At 36.4% G+C, this 22,511-nt stretch overlaps 1 protein-coding gene across 1 annotated transcript in view; it reads left to right on the top strand.

Moving 5' to 3' along the window:
• FRY (FRY microtubule binding protein) overlaps positions 1-22,511 on the top strand; it is a 322,040-nt gene that overhangs the window by 205,513 nt on the left and 94,016 nt on the right. Inside the window, exons 30-36 of the mRNA XM_044668276.1 lie at positions 4,182-4,281; positions 5,091-5,262; positions 5,511-5,767; positions 6,504-6,650; positions 8,651-8,819; positions 10,925-11,015; positions 18,612-18,694. Of these exons, the coding sequence (XP_044524211.1) occupies positions 4,182-4,281; positions 5,091-5,262; positions 5,511-5,767; positions 6,504-6,650; positions 8,651-8,819; positions 10,925-11,015; positions 18,612-18,694 (1,019 nt within the window). The remainder of the gene's footprint in view (positions 1-4,181; positions 4,282-5,090; positions 5,263-5,510; positions 5,768-6,503; positions 6,651-8,650; positions 8,820-10,924; positions 11,016-18,611; positions 18,695-22,511) is intronic.

The following is a 22,511-nucleotide window of genomic DNA, read 5'->3' as shown; positions in this document are numbered from 1 at the left end:
TGTGTTTCCCATTAAAATGGAAGCTCCTTGAGGGGTCAGAGTATTTCAATGTTTAATTGTACCCCTGGGTAGCTAGACGACACAATAAATTGAATGTCAAGCCTGAAATCAGGAAGATTCATCTCTCTGAGTTCAAATGTGGCCTCAGAAACAAGCTGTGTGACCCTGGCCAAGTCACTTAACACTGTTTGCCTCAATTTCCTCATTTGTAAAATGAGCTAGAGAAGGAAATGGCAAACCACTCCAGAATCTTTGCCAGTCAACTCCAAGATAGGATCAAAAAGAGTTGGACATAACCGAAATGACTAGACAACAATAACAACAAATTGTACCCCAAGCACTTAGTAGACAGCTTGGCACATGTTAAATTAAACATTTAATAGATGCTTTCTATTCATTCAACCATTTATATTGTAAAGCAATAAAAACATCGCCTCATTTTCTACAATAATGTGTTCCTAAAAAGTTACAAGATTAAAGCATACTTTATGTGCCAGAAAAAAAATTGTGATTAATTCTATTTTTGATGAGGCGAGGGGACCAGACCTGTGGCTTTATTGTGTTAGAGAGCTCCATACCAGTCTGTCACCTCTCAGCCTTACATCAGACATTCTTATCCTTTTTGAGTCTCGTGGGCATCTTTAGCAGTCTGGTGAAGTCTGTGGACTTTTTTTCAGAAAAAAAAATCAATGCATTTTTTTACATGGATAATTAAAGGAAAAGTTAGCTTTCAGTGGCTGGAGAAAGTAAATGTTTTATTTTTTTGTGTATTCAAGTTCATAGACCTCCTCATGTCTACTGGGGTCCAAAGATCCCAGGATAAGAACCCCTGCCTTAACAAGTTGCCTGGTACCCTGCAAGATTAAACACTGTGACAAACAGATAGGATGTATCAAAGGTAGACTTAAGGCTTCATGACTTTGAGGTCAGCTATTTAACTATGCCATGCTGGCACTCTTGATGAATTATTTTAAAATTATTAAACTAAATTTAAAATGATTTATTAATCATTAAATGATCATTAAATCATTAAATAAAATCATTAAAATGATTGATTATTTTGTAAAACAAATAGCCCTGCCTCGGTTTCCATGTTTTACTAATATGGATTTCATATTTTATTTATTTATTAGAATTTCTATTTTAAAGATTATATATTTGTTTAATGTGTTTTATAGGTGTATATATATATGACTAGGAAATGATTCATTAACTTTTTAAAAGGCAGTAGTGTACATTTTTGTTTTTGTTTTTGTTTTTTATTTTAAACCCTTAATTTCTGTATATTGACTTATAGGTGGAAGAGTGGTAAGGGTAGGCAATGGGGGTCAAGTGACTTGCCCAGGGTCACACAGCTGGGAGGTGTCTGAGGCCGGATTTGAACCTAGGACCTCCAGTCTCTAGGCATGGCTCTCAATCCACTGAGCTACCCAGCTGCCCCAGTAGTGTACATTTTTAATGGCTTCTTTACATTTAGTGTTTTTTTTTAGTTTCAGAAAAGAACTTTAGGCTTTTTTATAGAAATAAATGTTTTTTCATAAATCTTTATAAGCTGTGATAATCAAGTTTTCAACTCCACACCTCCTTCTGTGCCTCTTGTTTTAAGACAGACTTTCTAAATAATAGTGAAAGTATTCTAGTGTTCAGGCATCTCAAACATAGACCACACACTACAAAGTATATTGGATAAAAACAGTCTGGGATTAGTGGTTAGAGTCAGTCCTAAATAAATAGGATAAATTGGATTTAGTCATATTTAATTATCTGACATTACTATTAAGTTATAGTCTTTCATTTTCTATCTCTTCCCCTAAAAAAAGGAAGGTGATTTCTCAGGCCACTTTTTAAAAGTTGATTACCCTTCATAGCTATGTGAATTAGCATGGGCCCAATGCCTAGAAAATGAATTGAGACAATGGGCTTAAAATAAATTTATTAGCCTGAGGGCTTTGTTTTCTGATTTGGGAGCTGAGTTTCCATGGAAAATGCTTTGTGTGAACTAAGTTCCTGCAGTTGAAACCCTGGCAAGACTTCTTTTTGCCTGGAGATATTGAGAGGAGATAGAATAAACATCCTAAGGAGCGGATGTAATGTGTGAATAGTAGTGAATATACTTTGGTACCTCTTTTTAAAAAGTCATGGAGAAGCAAGACATTATTATAATTACATGCATGTTACCCCAGCCTACAATTAGGCCTAAAGGAGAATATCTTATATAGGCTAGCCCTCTATATTTCAGTCCTGAATTCAAAAATAAATTCAGTTTCCTGAATTAGAAAATTCAGGTTTCCTAGTTGAGATCAATTAGTGATGGTAGCCCATTTTTCAGATGATTTCTTCATTTTACAGGTCCAAAAATTAAGACATTTCAAGATTAAATGCCTTTTGTAGGCCTAGACGATGGGATGCCTATTTCTTCTCAGTAGCTCATCAGAATAGACCCCTGTGACAAATTTATGGAAGGACTTGGATGAAAGTTGTACTGATGGGCAGGCATGGGTGCACTGTGACTTACATCATGGAAGAGAAACTCCTGATTACTGAGGTCACAGGATACATTTGGGAATTGGATCAATATAAAATGACATCATTTCTATAAAATAAAGTCATTCCTAAATTTCCTTTTTTTACAATTATGGATTTTATATCTTGTATTTGTTTGATGTGTTCTACAGATGTATATAAATATATTTTATCACTAGAAAAGTATTAATTATTAATTAAAAATAAGGGAGTAGTATACATCTGTTTTCTGATATTTAGGGAATTTTTAAATTGCATTTGACTTCTTTGGTATCCCCAGGTTTTTCCTTTAATCTTTCATCGTATGTAACTAAATATGTCTATGTTATATTTTGTATTTTATGTTGGAACTTTATGTAAGATTGGGGTCTTGATTTTTTTTAAAGGATCTAGTAGTTTGGGTTTAAAGATCAAGAAGTAAAAGTCCTTGAATCCTCTCTGTTTAAATAGTGGCCCAACCATTCCGTTGATCAGATGCTAAGTATCATTTTATCTCAAGCAAATCCCATCCACACACACACACCTATAATATAGGACTCTACTACAGAACCCCTTTTGGTCAGATGTGCCCTTGTCCTCGGCCATCCAGTGGCCCAGCTCCAGAACTGGAGACTCTTTGGGACATAGTCAAAGGCCATGTCATCTGTCAACACAAGTAAAATGTTTTTTTCAAAGATTCCCATATTAGGCTGGCCATAAAAGGCAATATGTTTGGGCATCTCTAGGTTCCTCAAAAATTATAGAAGCCCTTTAAATTTATTAAATGGGAAATTGCCTTTATAGAGATAGCTTCATGCACCGATGATTTTAAAAGAAATGGGCCTGCATACCAATCATTTTTCATATCAGTGTTTTCCCAGACCTCACTCTCATCTCTTCTTAAACTCTCTTCCTGATAGGCATGTATTTGTAGCAGGCTTGTACCTTTCAAAAAAAATTCCTTTAAAATTGGAATTTCTTAGACATAATTACTACTGGGAGTTAGTCCTAAATCAAAAAGGAAATGACAGGAAAGGGAGCAGGTAGGGAATGTTTACGCCTCCAGGCTAACCGCAGCACTCTGAGGTTAGACTAGAGGTGAATGTCAGTCATTCTACATTTACAAAGATGCCATTTATCAATTGGCCACCTCACCCCTGAGTGTAAAGAATGACCCATTTTCTGCTCTAGAAAAGAGCAAGTGTTAGAAAATGTACACATCAAATAGCAGGCGTCTTTAAACTAGTGTTACATAGCAAGAAATAATACATTTAATAATCATAAATCCTATTTAGGTATCCCTATAACAGCCATGTAATTAAAGATATGCCCAAGTGCACCATGTATAATGAGGACTAAGCTAAGAAATAACATGCTTTTTTGGTCCCATTTATGGGTTTTCGTGCAAATGTGTCTGTGGAAGGATTCAAGTATATTTATTGCAGATTGTAGAAGTACCAGATTTGGGAAAAGAAAGGTATGTTTTTTGTCTCTATGTCTGGTGATAGGAGGAGTAGCAGAATGAGGAGGCATGGGTGAATGGGAATGGTACTTGCAAATAGAAAGGAAATGAATGTGCTTTTTTAATGGGCCACATAGAAGTTTTGTGGACCTAACTGATGGCTTTTCAAAGTTGTCAGCTACACTGGCTTATAAAATTGGGTCATTTTATTTTTCAGGAACTATCCCTTCGACATAGTGACTTTACTAAACCTTGTCCTATTCAAGGCCTCTGACACCAACAGAGAGATTTATGAAATTTCCATGCAACTCATGCAGGCATGTATTAATTGCTTTTTTTTTAAATGTTCTGCTTTTAAGCATAGAACAGAGAGATATCTGACAATTTCTCATACAATACTAGTTATAAATATGTGTGTATGTTTGTGTGTGTGTATTTTCTTATTTCATTGCTGTGGCCACTTTCTAGTGTGAAAACTTCCTCTACCAACACAAATGAGGAATTATCTATAAATTAGTTTTAGGGACTTGGTTTGCTGCTCGACAAGGTTAGGTGAGTTGCCATTGGTTCCACAACTAGCATATGTCAGGAAGAGGACTTGAACCTAGGATTTCCTGACTCTAAGGTTGGCCTCTATTATACTTCCTGCCTACCTGACTCTCATCTCTATCTCTGTACACACACACACACATATATAAAATTAATGTTGTATTTAGATTATATATATTATTATACATTGTATGTTATATAACATTTATATTTTTGATACTAATAAGCTGAAAATGTTTTATAACAAGCTGAATCTATATATATTATATATGAAATATAATATATTTAATTATGCATAATTAAATACATAAAATATATATACATGCACATATGTTCAGCTCATTAGTCCCAAAAATGTCAGTAATTAAATTATAACAAAAATAATTTTTATGTTTAGTACAGGAAAATATTTGATCCCTTATCCTTGAGTGCCTACTTCAAGATATTCATTAATTTCATTTTTGTAAATAAATATCTTGTAAATTACATAAACATATTAAATTCAAATGCTAACAGTTAAATCATTGACAAGGTATTTTTTTGTCCATTTCTCATTTTTCTATCTACCTCTTCATAGATTTTAGAAGCAAAACTTTTTGTATACTCAAAGAAAGTGGCTGAACAAAGACCTGGCACTATTCTCTATGGAACCCATGGTCCATTACCACCTCTCTACAGTGTATCACTAGGCCTGCTGTCATACGAACTGGCCAAGATGTATCCTGAGCTCACTCTTCCCCTTTTCTCAGGTATCTAAGGGATTTTTAATAATGTTAAATACAATAATTTACTTGATTATAGAAGTCACTTTCCCTCTTGTCATTTCATTTCAAAGCATATTTATATTGATAATAATATTTTGCTCAGAGTTGCTTTGGCTTCATTATGCCAAAGTGGCTGGCATATAGTAGGTGCTTAATAAATGTTAGCCTTTATAATTATTATTATTATTATTATTATTATTATTTTGATGGAATACCATGCTGCCTTTCTTTAGAGGTGAGCCAGAGATTCCCTACAACGCACCCAAATGGGCGTCAGATCATGCTCACCTATCTGCTTCCATGGCTTCACAACATTGAACTGGTGGACAGCCGGCTCCTCCTCCCAGGCTCAAGCCCCAGCACTCCAGAAGATGAAATCAAGGACAGAGAAGGGGAAGTTACAGTTTCCTTTGGCCTAAAAGGAAATGGTTGGGGTTCTCCAGAGGCTACATCACTGGTCCTTAATAATCTTATGTATATGACTGCCAAGGTAAGCCAAGAGAGGAAACCCTCCTAGCATAGTCAAGCTGCAGTTGTTTTTTTAAATTTTATTTAAAGTGCTGCATGCTGTAGCCACTAAGGGAAAGGGGTTGCTAGCATTCTCACTGTTCATCATGACATTGTGTAAGGAGTAGCCTTATGGAATGATTGAGCAGTGGCATCTTTTGACAGATTAAAAACTTAGGAGATGTGCCTTATGGTTGGTACCGCCCACCAAGAAAGGATTTCTTCTAGGTAGTTATGAGTATGATTTTTTTTAATGATTTTTTAATAATTTTTTCTGGCCCTTTATCTCCTGGGCCAGAAATACAGTGAGCACTCATAGACTCATTCCCAGTACCAATCAGTACAGAAGCCATAATGCATTCCAGGTTTCTGACTTTGGCGCGCACACACACACACACACACACACACACACACACACACACACACACTCTTTCTCTCTCGCTCTCTCTCTCTCTCTCACACACACACACACACACACACACACACACACACACACACACACACTCACACTGGGCCTCCCTGTACTGGTTGGTGCCAGACTTAATTCAGACATCTAATCAGCTTTAACCCCACTAAAACTAAGAACTCCCAAACTCAAAGGAGCCATCAGCTTCAGCCTCCCTGAATAACAGGGATTCCAGGTTTGCATTATGCTAAGCGTGAGGTTAATGTTTTTAAAATTGTTTTTGCATGAACATTGTCCTCTTCTATTTTTGTAGTATGGAGATGAAGTTCCAGGACCCGAAATGGAAAATGCTTGGAATGCCCTAGCCAACAATGAGAAATGGAGCAATAATCTGAGGATAACCCTGCAGTTTCTTATCAGTCTCTGTGGAGTCAGCAGTGATACTATCCTCTTGCCCTATGTGAGTGTCTTTTGGGTTTTGAAGATTTGTTTTATTTTAGATGGTTCTGTTTGCAATGTACCACATGATTTATAATTTGTTATAGAAATGTGAAAATTTGCAAGTCACACCATTCTCCGGGGTGTCCCACCTATGATATTTCATACCAAGTCCCCCTGGTCCTTTAACAGATAGGCTTTCTGATATTTTTAGTGCTAAGACTGGTATGAAAATGAAGAAGCCTGATTATATGCTACCTTAATTCTAAGAAGAAACAGGGCCTAAATCTAGATCAATTCTCTTTACAGTGGACTTTCGGGGGGGGAGCATATGTATATGATTGAATTTTAGATATTATTATTAATATAGTATTTATATTATTGTATTATTTATTTAATAATAATATATTCTTATAATTATGTTACATAATTAATATTATATAATATTTATATGTTGTATTAATAATTATTAATATATTATATTATATGTTATCCTATGTGCTTCCTAGAGTAGAGGTGCATAATAAATCTTTACTCTCTGAGCTGTACAGTGCCAGGTTGGAAATCATGAACAAATTAACTATAAAGGTAGGGGCAGCAATACTGGATAGCAGTTTAAAGGTGGGAAAATGTTCTTTTAAACTTCTCAAGCTTCCTTTCCTTCCTGAATAGACCTCAGAAACATTTTGAGAGTAGCAGATGGTCAGCCTTCTGCCTACAGAAAGTCCAATTCCATAAACAAAAGCTCAACAGCATCTTGAGATCAATAGTCATCTACATTCTCAATTTCTTCTAGTAGACACTACCGTATTGTCCACCCCAGAAAGCTCAAATGCCTTTGAATATATGGCCTCTGGGCTGGTCATAATAAAAATGATAATAATAAGAGCTAACATTTATGTAATGCATTAGTATTTGCAAAGATCTTTATGATTATTAACTCATTTTAGTCTCACAACAACCCTAGAAAATAAAAGGATTGATATTATAAAGTATTTCAAATTTATATTCTGCTACTGTTGATACAGTATCTATAATGCCATGATATAGATTGATACATAGATGCTAGGCAGAGAGGAGGGTAGAATTGTACATAAACTATTTTCTCTGCAAATTTTAGAAGAGGGAGGAAATAGAATACAATATTTCTTGGATTCCATGGATCTGGTCTGTCTGGGATTTTTTGTTTGTATTTTTAAAGAATATTAACTAAACTGCAAGGTTAAAAGATTTTTTATGATGACTGATGTTTTTGTGATTTTTAAAAATGCTTTTTTACCTGGGAGGTTTGAACTTCCCCACTGTTCTGGTGCCTTGGAGGCGGAGGTACAAGCTTGACTTACTTCAGGCTGGATTAGCTGGGTTGGCATCTTTGCCTACTGGGCTACAGAAGCTTTCATCCCAACTTATTTTTAAATGGTACAAGTACAAAAAGCAGCTAAGATTCCCTTGTTTCTTGGGAAGAAGGGAATGGCAGAAGGTTGGATTCCTTTTTAAATAAAAATAACTAGCATATTTTTCCATGCTTTATATAAATAAAATTCTTTCCTTGGATATGGCCTTATATGCCAAGTTTTCAGTTTGGAGAAAATTCTTATGCCCCAAAGGCAAGGCACATGAATTTCTCTAAGACTTAGTCATTGGAAATAAGAAAACCTTTCTATTTGCCAGTTTGGCCCTATTTTTAGATGAATAGATAGATAGATAGATAGATAGATAGATAGATAGATAGATAGATAGATAGATAGATAGATAGATAGATAGATAGATAGATAGATTTAATAGGTAATTATGTAGACAGAAATCTAAATATGTGAGACAGCATACATGTAAAGATCAGCTAACCCAATAGTAATTCTCAGTCAGAGAGTCCTTTGTGTTGATTTAACCTCCTTTACAACTTTTTCCAAATCTGACTGATGAGATGCCTTTGGATGAGTGAATGGGTCACTATCTTTGCCATCTTCAACCTACACTTCTTCCAGCATGCAATCTGAAAAATATCCATTCCTTCTCACTTAGATTAAGAAAGTAGCAATATACCTGTGTCGAAATAATACCATTCAAACCATGGAGGAGCTCTTGTTTGAGCTGCAGCAGACAGAACCAGTGAATCCCATCGTCCAGCATTGTGATAACCCACCCTTCTACCGTTTCACCGCAAGCAACAAGCCCTCGGCTGCTGCTTCTGGTAGGAGTTTAAACTTTTTACTTTGTACAGAACTTAGTATTTATTTACTGCTGGGCAGCTATTTAAGAAATGGTGTCACATTTCCAGAGGTGTCCTGATACTGATCTAGCTCATACTGGTTGGTGAGAGCTAATAATTGAATTTTCAGCCGTCAGCATTTCCATACCTCAGAAATTGGCAAATGTTGCACATTGGGGCATGATTTCTTGTTCTTTTGATTGTCAAGACTTCAGAAAATGATAGAGAAAATATTAATAATGCATATTAATCTTAAGAGTATCCTGTGTAGGGCAACTGGGTAGCACAGTGGATAGAGTGCTGAACTTGGAGTCAGGAAAATCTGAATTCACATCTAGCTTCAGCTACTTATTAACTGTATGATCCTGGGAAGTCACTTAATCATATTCACTTAAAAAAAAAAGTGTACTGTTCATTTTAAGAGACACAGTTGTTAAGTATTTACTAGCTCACCACTACATTTACTTTTGGAGTTTTCTTTACACTATGGAGAAGAAAGATATGATCCTAGTAAAATTCTATAGCTGTTTATATTTATGGAGTATGTTGCAGAGAGGTATGTCTAAAGACAGCTTAGGAACATTCAGACTTCAAGATAGTTGCCTAAAAGCCTTAGGTATGAAGCTAGTTATAAAGTTGATGTTGTATGAGATCATCTTGGAAAAAAAACACATTTTCTAATAGCCCCTTTTCAGTTCAGGCTAAGCCTCATTAATCAATCAGTAAACATTTATTAAGCCTGACAAATGTCAGGCACCATGCTAAGTTCTAGGGTTACAAAGAGAGACAAAAACATGCTTCCAGCCTCTCCAGTAAGTCAGTGACCTATACTTTCTAGTTTCTCTTTCTTGGACCTTATTAACTTGGGTTAACCTTTTCCCACATCTTGCTAAAATAATCCCAGATCATATTACCATTTTTAATAAATAAGTCTCTTCAAAAATGATAAGTGATATTAACAAGAGATGCAAAAAGTGGAGAGGAAGAAGAGGTCTTTTCCTGTTCAAATGACCCATTCTTCATAAGGTTGTAGGGTTTGAACTAGGCCTGGAAGGGCAGGTACAGATTGGGGACAGAAGATTTTAGGTAGAAGGAATGGCATAGTAACAGCTTTGGCCATGACACTTCATGTTGGCATAGCACTTTGAGGTTTCCAAAGCATTACAAGTGTTATAATCAGAAAAAAATAGAAGCAGAAAAGCCTAAGACAGAAGAGTAGACCAGTATGACCAAATGGTTGGCTTTAAGCATGCATGGGTTATGGTCAAATAATGTTGTCTTTGAATGTTATGCTGAAGGGACTGGACTTTTTTCCTTTACATAAAAGAGATCCATTGGAGGCTTTTGAGCAGGGTAGTAACTCATGAGCAATGAAGTAGGAAAATTTAAAAAGGGGAAAGACGGGAGGCAAGGAAGGCTGTTAGGAAACTTTCCAAATATTATAAACACAATAGAAAGAAAGGGACAAAAAATGTGTGAAACATGAATTAACAAGATTTAATGTCTAATCAAAAAAGAGCAAAGAAGAGAGGTGGCTTTTGGGGGCTTCAGATGTTGGGGAAGAAAATTCTGGTGCTAACATTAAGGAGGTTGGAGAGTAAGGGGGATGATACATTTCCATATTTAAACACATTATATTGAAGGTGTTTTGCTTTAACAAAAATTTTAGTCTGTAGTCAATTCTCCCAATTGCCCTTCATTCCAATGCACAGCCTGTCTACTATAGCATATGAAGACAGAAAGGAAGGCAGAAGAATAAGAGATTATGTCAGCAGTAGGTTGACTCATCATCTGGGTGGCCAGGAAGCCAGGGTTTCAGGAATGTCATAGCCTTAGTTTACAAGAAGGCTAAGGAAGTTTGGTTTTGACCATAACAGATGTCCAAACCATCTCCCTTTTGGTGTTATGGTCTTTGGAGGTTGCTCACAGTCTCTGAGATTTTGCCAAGTATATTAGAAATCTTTGAAAAGCCTAGATGGAGAATTCTGCCCTCGAATGACTTGAGAGCCAAGCCAAGATCCTTAGACTGCATCCTTGTTTTGTTTGTCAGTTTATTCTAAGTATCTTTCTTCTAATCCTACATACAGGAACCACTTCCAGCAGCAACACCGTAGTTGCCGGCCAGGACAGTTTCCCAGATGTGGAGGAAGGCAGGACAGTGAAAGAAACCGATGAGAGGTTTGTACACATTTGACTTGATCTTCAGCATGCAGCATGCTTACTTTCTTTGTCACCTGGGATTTTTTTCCCTTTGAAATTGCCTCACCTCCACTTCTTTTTCAAATCTACTTTTTCCTGTACTGTCTAATTGGCATTCTCATCATATCAAGGGCAGGAGATATATTGCTAGTTTAGTTGGTTTTTATTTAATATATTTCTTTACTATTATCCAAAGGTTCTTTTTTTTCCCCCTTAAGCCCTTACTTTCTCCCCTAATAACAATTCTAGGGCAGAAGGGCTAGGGTTAGGCATTTGACTCAAACCCAAGACCTCCTGTCTCCAGGCCTGGCTCTCTATCCACTAAATCACTTACCAGTTCCATATGCAAAAATTCTTAACCTTGTCAGGAAGTCCCAATAGTTCCAGGTTAAATATACGCACTCATGAGAAAAATTTTTAAAGCATTCTATAGAGTGACTCTCTTTCCCTTTGCCTACTCCATTGGATAAAATTGATTTAGTCCTGGGAGCAGTGATTCTGTAAGTTCTGACTCCTGTCTGCCCCAGCACCAGAGCTCAAGGTTTTTTCTACCATCTTTAAGTCACAGGAAAAATAACAAAAGATCCAAGAAAGGGACTGTCTCTCTGAAACATATCTTCTTACCCATAAATTTAAATAGGTACTGTTGAATAGATAATCTGTTGAATAGATATCTTAGTTGTTCCATTTCATGAATGATAATTGTGTGTAAATAGAGGAAGTTCTGAAAACTTCATATAAAACATCTGATTCTTAAATGATTTTTTCATAGCTAAATTGGGACAAATTAGCTATTGGAGGTGAATCCTATGAAACTGGGTGAATCTTTACCATGGATTGATTTACTGGCTGGTTGGCACATAATAAGTGTATAAAAACTGCTAGTTTGATGACTAGTCAGTTGACAAAAGAGACAGTTGCCCAAGATTATGTTTATTTAAAAGTCTAAGAGCATAAGGCGAGAAGAAAGACACAAAGACAAAGAAAGTTCCGACATGAAGTAGTCAGACAGTAAGTTAGCTCTGGTGGAATAGAGCTTACCTGGAATGTAGCTCTGATGGTCAAGAGCTAACTCAGTCTGACATAGGGATGTTTTCATTGGGATAACAACAGTACCCAACGAGGTGGCAAAGTGGATGGAGCATTGGGCTTAGAGTCAGGAAGACCTAAGTTAAAATCCAGTCTTGGATACTTACTAGCTATGTGACCCCTGGGCAAGACACTTCACCCCTGTTTGCCTCAGTTTCTTCATTTTTAAAATGAGTTGGAGTAGGAAATGGCAAACCGCTTTAGTATCTTTGCCAAGAAAACTCCTAGTGAGGTCATGAAGAGTCAGAAATGACTGAACACCAATAAAACAACAATAAACCCTTCTGGGCCCCACCCCGCCCACCCCCCAGCCATCACAAAGAATTCTTTTAAGCCCTGATTGTAGTCACTAAAGAATGCAGCAATTTGCACAGAGCCTTATACATCATAGGCACAAAATAGATGCTTGCTGGATAAATTCATACTTGAGTAAGGTCAGGACTCCAAGCGAAAGATTATCTGACAAGTAAAGGGTCATTTTTGCTTGGAGTTCTGAGTCATCTCTAGCCAATTAAGGAATTTATCAGATTTCTCAACATTTAATCAAAAAATTGCTTACTCATGCAGATGTTCATCCACACAGGTATTTCCTTTCAACACAAAGCCCTGGAGGTTCAGGCCATCTGCATCAATGAATCATGAATTATAGTTTCTTCTTGCATATTGGTCTATAACAAATCCAGTGTAATTCATAAAGGTTTTCAATATTCCTGAGATCAGTTATGCCTCCTGTTCATTCGTCAGTTTACTTTGAAGACCAAATTAGTAACACCTTTGTAGTTCTCCACTAGAGTAAATATATGTCACTTTATTTTAAAGAACACCCTTCAGCAATATAATTGTTGTGATTTTTTAGTAAAAACTTGTTTTAAAAGGTTCCATTGAACATATAAATAGAACGTGTGTAAAACAATATTCTCCTTATTTCTTTTGACATAATCTGAGCTCATACCACTGAGGATGAACTTAGATCTTGGACACAATAACTCGCTTTTTCAAAGATCTGATATTTCTTCTGTGTGAGTACTTTCTTCAGTGACACAAATGACCGACTCCTAAATGATTCAGTAGATGATCTTGAAGAGTGACTAGGAACAAAAAAATCTTTGTCACCCATAGCTCACCTGGTAAAATGAGCCTCTGAATTCAGGCTTGTTGTCAGATAACAGACATATAGTATACAGTGTTTGTCCACGGAACCAGACTCAGAACCTTTCCAGTAGTTATATCATGACTTCTGCTGGCATCGCCTTTACAAACCCAGAGTCATATCCACATCCCATTGAGGCATGCTAGGATTTCAGTGGAAGAACTTAGACATCATATGGGTCAAAATGATGAAAATGTTTTATACTGATAAAGTATTTATTAACTGTTTACAATGTTCCAGGCATTGTGCTAAGTCCTAGGGATATAAATGCAAAGAAAAAGGATAACCTCTACCCTCAATGAGCTCACATTTCAGTGGAGAAGGGGACATGTAAGGGGAAATTGAAAAGCCCGGAGGTAAAGGGGAATACCCACATGAGACAAGACTGTTGACAAGAACTTACATCTCTAAGAGTAAGAAAAAGAGCCAGGAGTGAAGTGAGTGCCAATGGCCTGGACATTTTATAAAATGGTGATCTCAGCCAGATATTCACCAATCTAAATAGAGGGGCCCAAGGCCAAGGTATCTCCAAGTTGAGAAGGCCACTGGTGAGGTGGAGAAGTCCAGACTGAGAAGTAGAGCCAGTAATGAAGTGAAAATGTTTTCCTCTGAAATTTTATGAGCTAATATGAAATAATCATCATTACTTAATTAAAATCTGATTTTTCTATCATGATTCGGTTGAAAATAGGAAAAGTAGGAAATATCTCTGAAAGTACTAATATAACATCACCAAAGAGATATAATCATCACTTTAGGGCCAGAGTTTCTGAGCATTCATGATCATTGAATAATAATGATGATAATAATAACTAATATCATATAGTCCTTTAAGAGACAAGTCATTTATTGTCAGGAGCAAGAGACTCTTTACAGATAGCCTTTCTAGTTAGCAATCATCATTCCCATTAAAAAATTATATATTAATTTGCCTATATCCACATATACATATACATATATATGTGTGTGTGTATATATATATGTACATGTTCAGGGCAGCTAAGTGGCATAGCAGATAGAGTGCCAGGCCTATAGCCAGGAAGACCAGATTTCAAATCCAACCTCAAACACATATTAGCCATGTGACCCTGGGAAAATCAGTTAACCCCATTTGCCTGAGTTCCTTATCTGTAAAATGAGCTGTGAAGGAAATGGCAAATATCTGCCAGTATCTGCTAGTCCATTATCTGCCACAAAAGTCCCAAATGATGTCATAAAGAGTTGAACATGAGGGCAGCTGGGTGGCTCAGTAGATTGAGAGCCAGACCCAAAGATGGGAGGTCCTAGGTTCAAATCTGGCTTCAGACATTTCCTAACTGTGTGACCTTAGGCAAGTCACTTAACCCCCATTGTCTAGCCCTTACCACTCGTCTGCCTTAGAACCACTACGCAGTATTGGTTCTAAGGCAGAAGGAAAGGGTTTAAAAAAAAAAAGAGTTGGACACAACTGAAATAACAGAACAGCTACATTTTGTTTGTGTCTGTATATATAGTTTGAGGATCCATAATCTCATTAGTGTAAGTACAATCCCTCAACAGCCTATTAGATGGTCTTTCAGATTTGCTATGATGGAAAAACTTAAAACACTGCAGCCAACCTAGTGTTAAGTCTCTCCAAACATAGCTACCCTGATCCCAAGATAAAAGGTATGCAGACCATTCACCACCTCCATATATGTCCAGCTTTGTAAGAACTGCCAGAGCTCGAGTTCCACTGGTTTAATTTTCCAGAACCCAAGATTACCTCCAATTCACAGTGAGGCATCAGAGGAAAACTTTGTAGAAATGTGTGTGAAGTATTAGAAAATTAAATTTCGTCATCATAATAAAATGATATAGAATAGGTTATTGTTTTGTTTTTGTTTCTGTTTTTGTTTTCAAAACAAGGCTACTCCACATAGCCTAAGAGAAGAGTGCTCTTTGTATCCTTCCCTGGTTTTGGTTTTTGTTTTAGTCTAATACTTCTAATTATTGCTTAAATGAATTTTGTAACTGAGTTACATGCCCTGGGCACATATCTACTCCTTCCATTGGCCTTTCTTTACTTTCATTTGTACTATTTGCACCTGGGAAATTTCCATGCACTTTCCTCCCAGATAACAGAGGCATCTTTTCCCTTTAGAGGAAATGGAGCCATGGAAAGACCAATGATGTTTTCAGGATTACTTAGGGAGAGAACTCTGAATCAGGCCCTGGAGTCCCAGATTTGTAGACCCAACTCATCAATGTCCATTTTGATACAGAATCTATAAAATCAACAGGACACTTGCCTGAGTATGACGAGACTCCTTTGAATAGTAATTTTATGTTGTCTCATCTTTCATTTCTGGGCTTCTTTATTTGCTGCTCCTGAAAGTACTTAGAATCTCAATGGAGACCGAATGGCTAGAACATATTTGAAATTTAGTTGTTTTTTTAATCCACCAGTATTGATTCTAAGATAGAAGGTAAGAGTTAAAAAAAGAAATCAGGAAAATATTTTATACCTACAGATTTCTTTAAACATAACTATTTAATGATATATTTCCTAATGCTCTATGTTTTTACACACTTATAAATATGACTATTTCTGTATGTATAAATATAAAATTGGCATTTGATCTACTTCTTTCTTAAAATTCCTTCCCAACCCAGACTGAAACTGATTTCTTTAGCCCAAGAGAAGAGTAAAAATAGTGTTGCCATTTGGAATCTAGATTTCTTTTTTCCTTTACCAAGTATGTATAACTGACATACACTAAATCAGACCTTCCCAAACCTTCTCAAAGAGTTTCCTATCCATTTAATTTAATTGAACTCAACCCACATTTATTGAGTACCCATTCTATGCCAGGCACTGTTCATTAGTCTTCATCTTTCCTTTTCTGGAGCAGACTATAATCACGGTAGAATCCTGTTAGGTAAACAAAATCTGACACCCACTCAAGCCTGCTCTTAAGTCTCTTAAAAAAGGGAAAGGAAGAAGATCGGTCATTCATTCTGTAGCACATCTCTTCTCCAGCTCTCCAAATAAGATTTGATAGAGTTATGGGGGGAGGGGGGGGAGGAGCAGCTTATGTCACAGTTCTTTGCTGATTATTTACTAAGTCAGCAGAAGCTGCAAGCCCATGGAAATCGCCAGATGTGGAGTGCTTTCATTGAACTGTTTTTGTGCTTTACCAAATGATGTCTGGGCTCAGCACATGTTGTTTATAGTTTTGCTATTTATCAGCACAAATATAATTAAAGAATTTCTTCACAAGGTAATAGAAGTTTGCCACTATTCTAGTTTCATAAGTAATTGGTCTAATTTGAAGTATTGCATGGCCTGATTTAGAATACTATATTATGAAACTAAGCAGATATCTCAGATGTTTTGTTTTCCAGGTCTAGAAAGTAATAACTCAAAAAAAAAAAGATGACAGGAAAGAATGTATAAAGTGTACAAAGTTGCTGGGAAAATCTTGATTGGCGTCAGAGGAGAAGCTGCTACTTTTATTTGAGAAAGAATGAAAAAAATCCAAAGTTGTTGTAGTCGTTTCTTTAGCTTAGTATCTAGGGCATAGATCATACTGTTTTGACATTATTAACCTGACATCAGATCTCTCAAAGATGTCTTGGATGGAAGGAAGGGGACAGGAAATTGCTCTTTCTCCATGCACACAGGAACAGAGCCGAGTGACTGCTCCATCCCAGTGTCCTCCACTCCTCTTAAGGGGAGGTAAACAGAAGGTGGCCCCACAGTGTGGTGAAGGAAGCCAGGAGTGCTTAGCCAATCACATTAAAACAAGGGTTTTTTTAAAAGCCACCTTTGTTCAGATTAGCCAGGTGTGCTCTGTGGACAGTCCCATATTTGCCAGGTAATTGTGCCAGATGCATACAGAGAAGAAAACAAAGCCTCTCTGTGTCTGTTTCCCATTATATAAGATACAAATTCATGGTGCCCATCCCCATCCTCTACCTTGTAGGTTTGTTGTAACCATAAACCTAATATTAGCTGTGAAATCCCTTTGAGCTCTGAGGAGGGAAGGTACTTTATGAATCCAAAGTGCTGTTATTATTTGTTAACCCCAGGAAAGAGACTATGGAAGAAAGCTTCCCCTTGTAATTAGACCTGCATACTGCAGCTATTTCCTGAAAAGCCTCAGGCCAAGTGAAGCAAAGTCAAGGGGACATGGTCCAAGACTTGATATACCAAGATTTTTTTCTTCTTCTCTTAAACCTGCACTATAGATTTCATTATGGTCAGCATATTTGCCAGGGTTCCATAGTAAACTTGAAAGACTATGGGCATTGAGAAATAAGCATTAAGAAAACTCCCACTGTGAGCATGTGGCTGTGAAAAGGGCAATCATCCACTGACCATTTGATTAACAACTTAGATGGCATAGTAGAGAGAGAGTTGACCTTCGAGTCAGGAAGACCTGAGTTCAGATCCTGCTTCAGATACTTACTTACTAGCTGGGTAACCCTGGGCAAGTCACTTAACCTTTCTTTACCTTAGTTTCCTCATCAATAAAATGAAGATAACAATAGTAACAAAGTTGTTTTGAGAGTCAAATATCTAACATATGGTAAAACCTTAAAGCACTATAAAAATGCTAGCTATTATTTTTATTATTTATGAGACACTTTCTATGTGCTACACATGGGGCTCAATGCTGGAGACACTAAGGCAAAAATGAAGTACAGGTATCTCTTCCACATTGTGGGGGTTAGGGGTACAGCACCTCCATGTTCTGGAAAATTCTTGTAAAAATTTTTTGACCCTCCCTTCATACCAGAGAAGTCTAATTTTTTTCTTTTCCTTTTTTGGAGTGTTTATAGTACTCTATATATCTTTTATGCATTTCCTACACTCTTTTCTGTGTCATCTGCTAGCCTTCACCTACGGCTTCTGCAAAACTCCCCAAAAATTCCCATTTAATTTCTTGTTTTGATCAGCAATATAGCAAAACTGCAGTGGGGAAAGTCATGATGTGGAAGGGATATCTGTAGTCCCTGCCCCCTCACAGTGCTTGTTTTCTATTGAGAGAGACAAAATAAATATGGGGAGAAGGGCAATAACTGGATACATTAATGTAACAAACAAATAATAAATGAAAATTTAAAAATAAATAAGCATGTACAAAATGTATTTTTTAAAATAAATACAATGAAAATTAGTGGAGGTGCCTATAACAGCCTCCTTAAGGAAAAAAATATGAATTTTTTTTTGCATGGATCTCTATGATATTACTTCAGATTCAGTCAGGGATATGTTATCTGAAAGAAGCGTCCTCAAGAGTGATTAAATAATCTTTAAATGTTATTAATTATGCAGCATTTTAAAATGAAGGTTATTTTTGTGTTTGAAGGTTCAGTAATGTCATCAGAGCCCACACTCGGCTAGAATCAAGATACAGCAATAGTTCCGGAGGCTCTTATGATGAAGACAAGAGTAAGTACTAATTGGTGAATCTGTTAAAATGAAAATGTGAAATGCTAGAGAATGAAAAGGGTCTCATAAATGGATTTAGATTCCATTTTAACTCCTCTGGCTTCATATCCTATCTCTGGCACTTATTAGCTATGGGACCCTGGGTAATACCTCTATAAGTCTTTACTTCCTTATCCATAAAAGAGGAATAATAATACTAATAACCAGGAATATCTTAATATCTACACTGTAAGGTTGTTGTGACGGTGGATCAAATAGATTGTGCATGTAAAGCACTTGGAGAACTTTAAAACATTTATATAAATACCAGTTATTAATATTTTTATTATTATGACACCACAAATATGGTGTGACCAGTAACTTACTCTTGCCATCAACACAGGGTTTACAGCCTGAGGGCTATGGGGAAATAAGACATCCAATTAAAATTCAGAGTCCTGCCCAGGTCCTTGCTTTATGCATAATGAATGTAAAGTGCTTTATCACCTAATGTGCTGGTTAATATGAGTTCTTAATCAGGATGCCCTATTCATGACCTTCTTCCTCACAGATAGAAAAATGTATTATTGACATGATGCGGGTGCTGAAAATTTGACAAATTGCAGGGGGAGAAGAAACTTTGCAGTTTGTTAAATGGTTTTTAAAATATCCATTTGCAAGACTGTCCTGGCCTGTGGAAACCCAACTCACCTAAATCTCTCTGCGTTAGTGCTGGTTCTGGCCATGTCAGGCATCAGTTAACAGCTAAAATCTTTTTGAGGTCAGAGATAAATTTGCAGTATTATTTTTCTTGAAATTTGGGCAGATGGACAAACAAAAGAGTGAAGGCATTTTATTTTATTAAGCCCCAGGCTTCTGCTTTAGGTGCCAGGGTACAAAGTAGCACTTGTCCTCTCATGATAGAAAAGCTGGATCAAAATAACAGACCTAATAGCATATCTAAGTGCCAAAGAGATTAGTAAAGAGGATCTGGGGATCAGTTATTCCTGCTTTAACATAAATCATGAACACAGAGTTGTCCTCCTGTAAATTAAATTCTATTAATAAAACAAAACATAGTTTTACTGGGGGAATTAGGAAAGCTGGTAGGAAATAAAAACTACGGAAACTTGATAACCAAGTATTTGTGTTGTCATTGTTCTCTGAATTAATGTGCATTAATTCTCTAACATCTAGGATAGTAAGAGAAAGGAATGATTGAAATCCATAGATGCTGAAATACTTAAATTCTGACTTATCCTTGTTTTAAATTGCCTTCCTTGTGAAGAGGGAGAAGGGGAGGAAAAGAACATGAATCATGTAACTGTGGAAAAATATTCTAAATCAAATAATTAATTAAAAATAAAAAGTAAAAATAAATTGCCTTCCTTATACTCCTTTTTATAAGAGATACACTCAAACTATAGTAAAATGAACTGATATGTGACCCTAGGCATGTCACTTAACCTTTATCTCCACTTCCTCACCATCATGGGACTCATCATACCACCTGCCTTCCAGGGTTGTTGTGAGGCTCAAATGAGATAATATTTATAAAGGGTTTAGTGTGGGTCCTGACATATAGTAAGTGCTAATTCTGCTCCTCCTCCTCCTCCTTCTTTCTCCTTCTCCTCCTTCTCCTCCTCCTCTTCCTCCTCCTCTTCCTCCTCCTCCTCCTCCTTCTTCTTCTTCTTCTCATTATTATTCTCATTATTATTATTATTATTTGTACATGGCCCCTTCTTGATAGCCCAGGTCACCACTGGGACAAGTACTAAATAACCAAAAGTGAAGACAATAAGCTAGAGAAAAAGGCAATCCAAAGACTGGGCAATTGGTCTCTGAAAAATAGAGTTTTTGGCGAAAGAAAAGTCTTGCTTGGGTGGTAGGCTACTTGAATCGATATTTTGAGGTAGGAAAAATTGAGTTATAAAAAGATAAATCCTCGTGTACCAGACCACCTTTCCTGCATCATGGTGGGCTTAACACAGCAGAATATAGCTGAAGAGGATGTTCCAATTTCTGAGCAATTTTATGACATGAATACCTTAGTACTTTGGACTAAAGGACCAATGAGTATATGATTTCATTTAAATCTTTGGGTCACCAATGATGTGTATCTATATACTGTGGGACCCCAGGACATAGACTAGAGAAGCAAGAGGTAATAGATAAAATACTCAAAACTTAAACTGCCTAGTAAGAGCCCTCTTATATAAAAACCTCACACACTTTAACAGTTACTAGTCAAATGACTTTGTGTAATTCAAATAAAAAGCAGGGTAATAATTATGCCATTATACTAACCTAACTCTACTGGCTCCAAGGAAAAAGATTCACAAAAGTACTTATCAGAGTAGAAGTCACTATAATTCAAACAAGACATAAATTGTCATTTCATGCTCTTTATGTTCTTATTTTTTCTTATAAATGTGAAATCCTTTATGTTCTTTACATAGACCATTAGGTTGGGAGGTTTTTAATTTGTAAAAATTCTGTAGAAAATGGAAGTAGGGCATCTAAATTTGTTCCTGGAATACCAGGAGACAAATTTATTTGACATTGTCACTATAAGTCACAAGAATCATTGTGTAGTAAACATTCATTAAATCAGAATATTAGGACTGAGAACTGTATTTTAAATTATTATAAGCTCTCCAACCTCATATCTATCAGAAACGCCCTAAGCTCCCAGCTAAAGCCATTCAGTGATAATGAAATTAAAATTCTAATCATTGTTCTAGTATTAAGAACTCACATTTCAATGGCACTTTAAGGCTTACAGAGTGCTTGCCTTGAAACAGTCCCATAAGGTGGGTAGTACAAGTAATGTCATCCCCATTTTATAGATGAAGAAATTTCCATTCAGACTTTAAGGGAATTGCCAGAGCTCATGTAGTTTGTGCCAGGTTCTGTACTCTTCTCACTACACCATCCCACCATGTATGAGAAAGTTCTAGGAATCTCAGAAGGCTTACTGTTTGGTGCTTCTCCACCATTTTGTTCTAGCTACCCTTTAAGGATATGATGCAGAGTTAGTGATGAAGCATAATTTAGCCAACTCAGCTCTACCCTCAATTTGCTAAAGTCTCAATGACCCAGTATTGTTTCATTTTATTCCAAGTGGAATCCACAGGGTTAGAGAAGACTTAGTAGCATTCTTTTAATACAATCCATTTCTCCCTGTAATGGGTTCTTAACTAGGATTTATGAAATATTTTAAGACCATTCCTTCTATCTTAGAATTTATACTAAATATTGGTTCCAAGGTAGAAGGGCTGGTGCTTGCTAACTGCATGGTCTTGGGCAAGTAAACCTCAGTTTCCTCATCTATAAAATGTACATGATAAGTGGGTCCCTCTTAAGAGGATGAAATGAAGTAATATTCATGTAAATTATAGAACACTAGTCTTTAGTGAAATGTCTTTGTAAAGTATAGAACACTATACCTTAGGGTATTGTTTGATCACTATACATGGCCTTTGAGCTAGGGAATGAAGTATTATGTTGGGCTGAGCTCAACAACTCTCCTATTAATCCTTTGCTGAGTGAATTTTGAATTGAAATACAGCTGCTAATTTGTTGCCTTTATTTCCCAAATCAATTTAGAGTTGAATGCTATTAACCTCATCCCTCATTGCACTAGTTAATTACATACAGTAAGCACCTCCTTTCATAATGTCTGGCTGATTCAGTAAATTTGAGTTTGGCATTTTTTATTCCAACATCCCCTAGAATAACTAATCTGAGTGACAAAAACATACCCATTAGTAGAGTTTCCTAACACAAACAGCTGTGTTGTCTAAGCTCTAATTTTGAAAGATCCTTTTACTGCCTA

The sequence above is a fragment of the Gracilinanus agilis genome, chromosome 3 (assembly GCF_016433145.1).
Source record: "Gracilinanus agilis isolate LMUSP501 chromosome 3, AgileGrace, whole genome shotgun sequence".
Taxonomy (NCBI): domain Eukaryota; kingdom Metazoa; phylum Chordata; class Mammalia; order Didelphimorphia; family Didelphidae; genus Gracilinanus; species Gracilinanus agilis.
The sequence above is the reverse complement of the archived record's forward strand: the minus strand, read 5'-3'. Positions and strand labels throughout refer to the sequence as shown.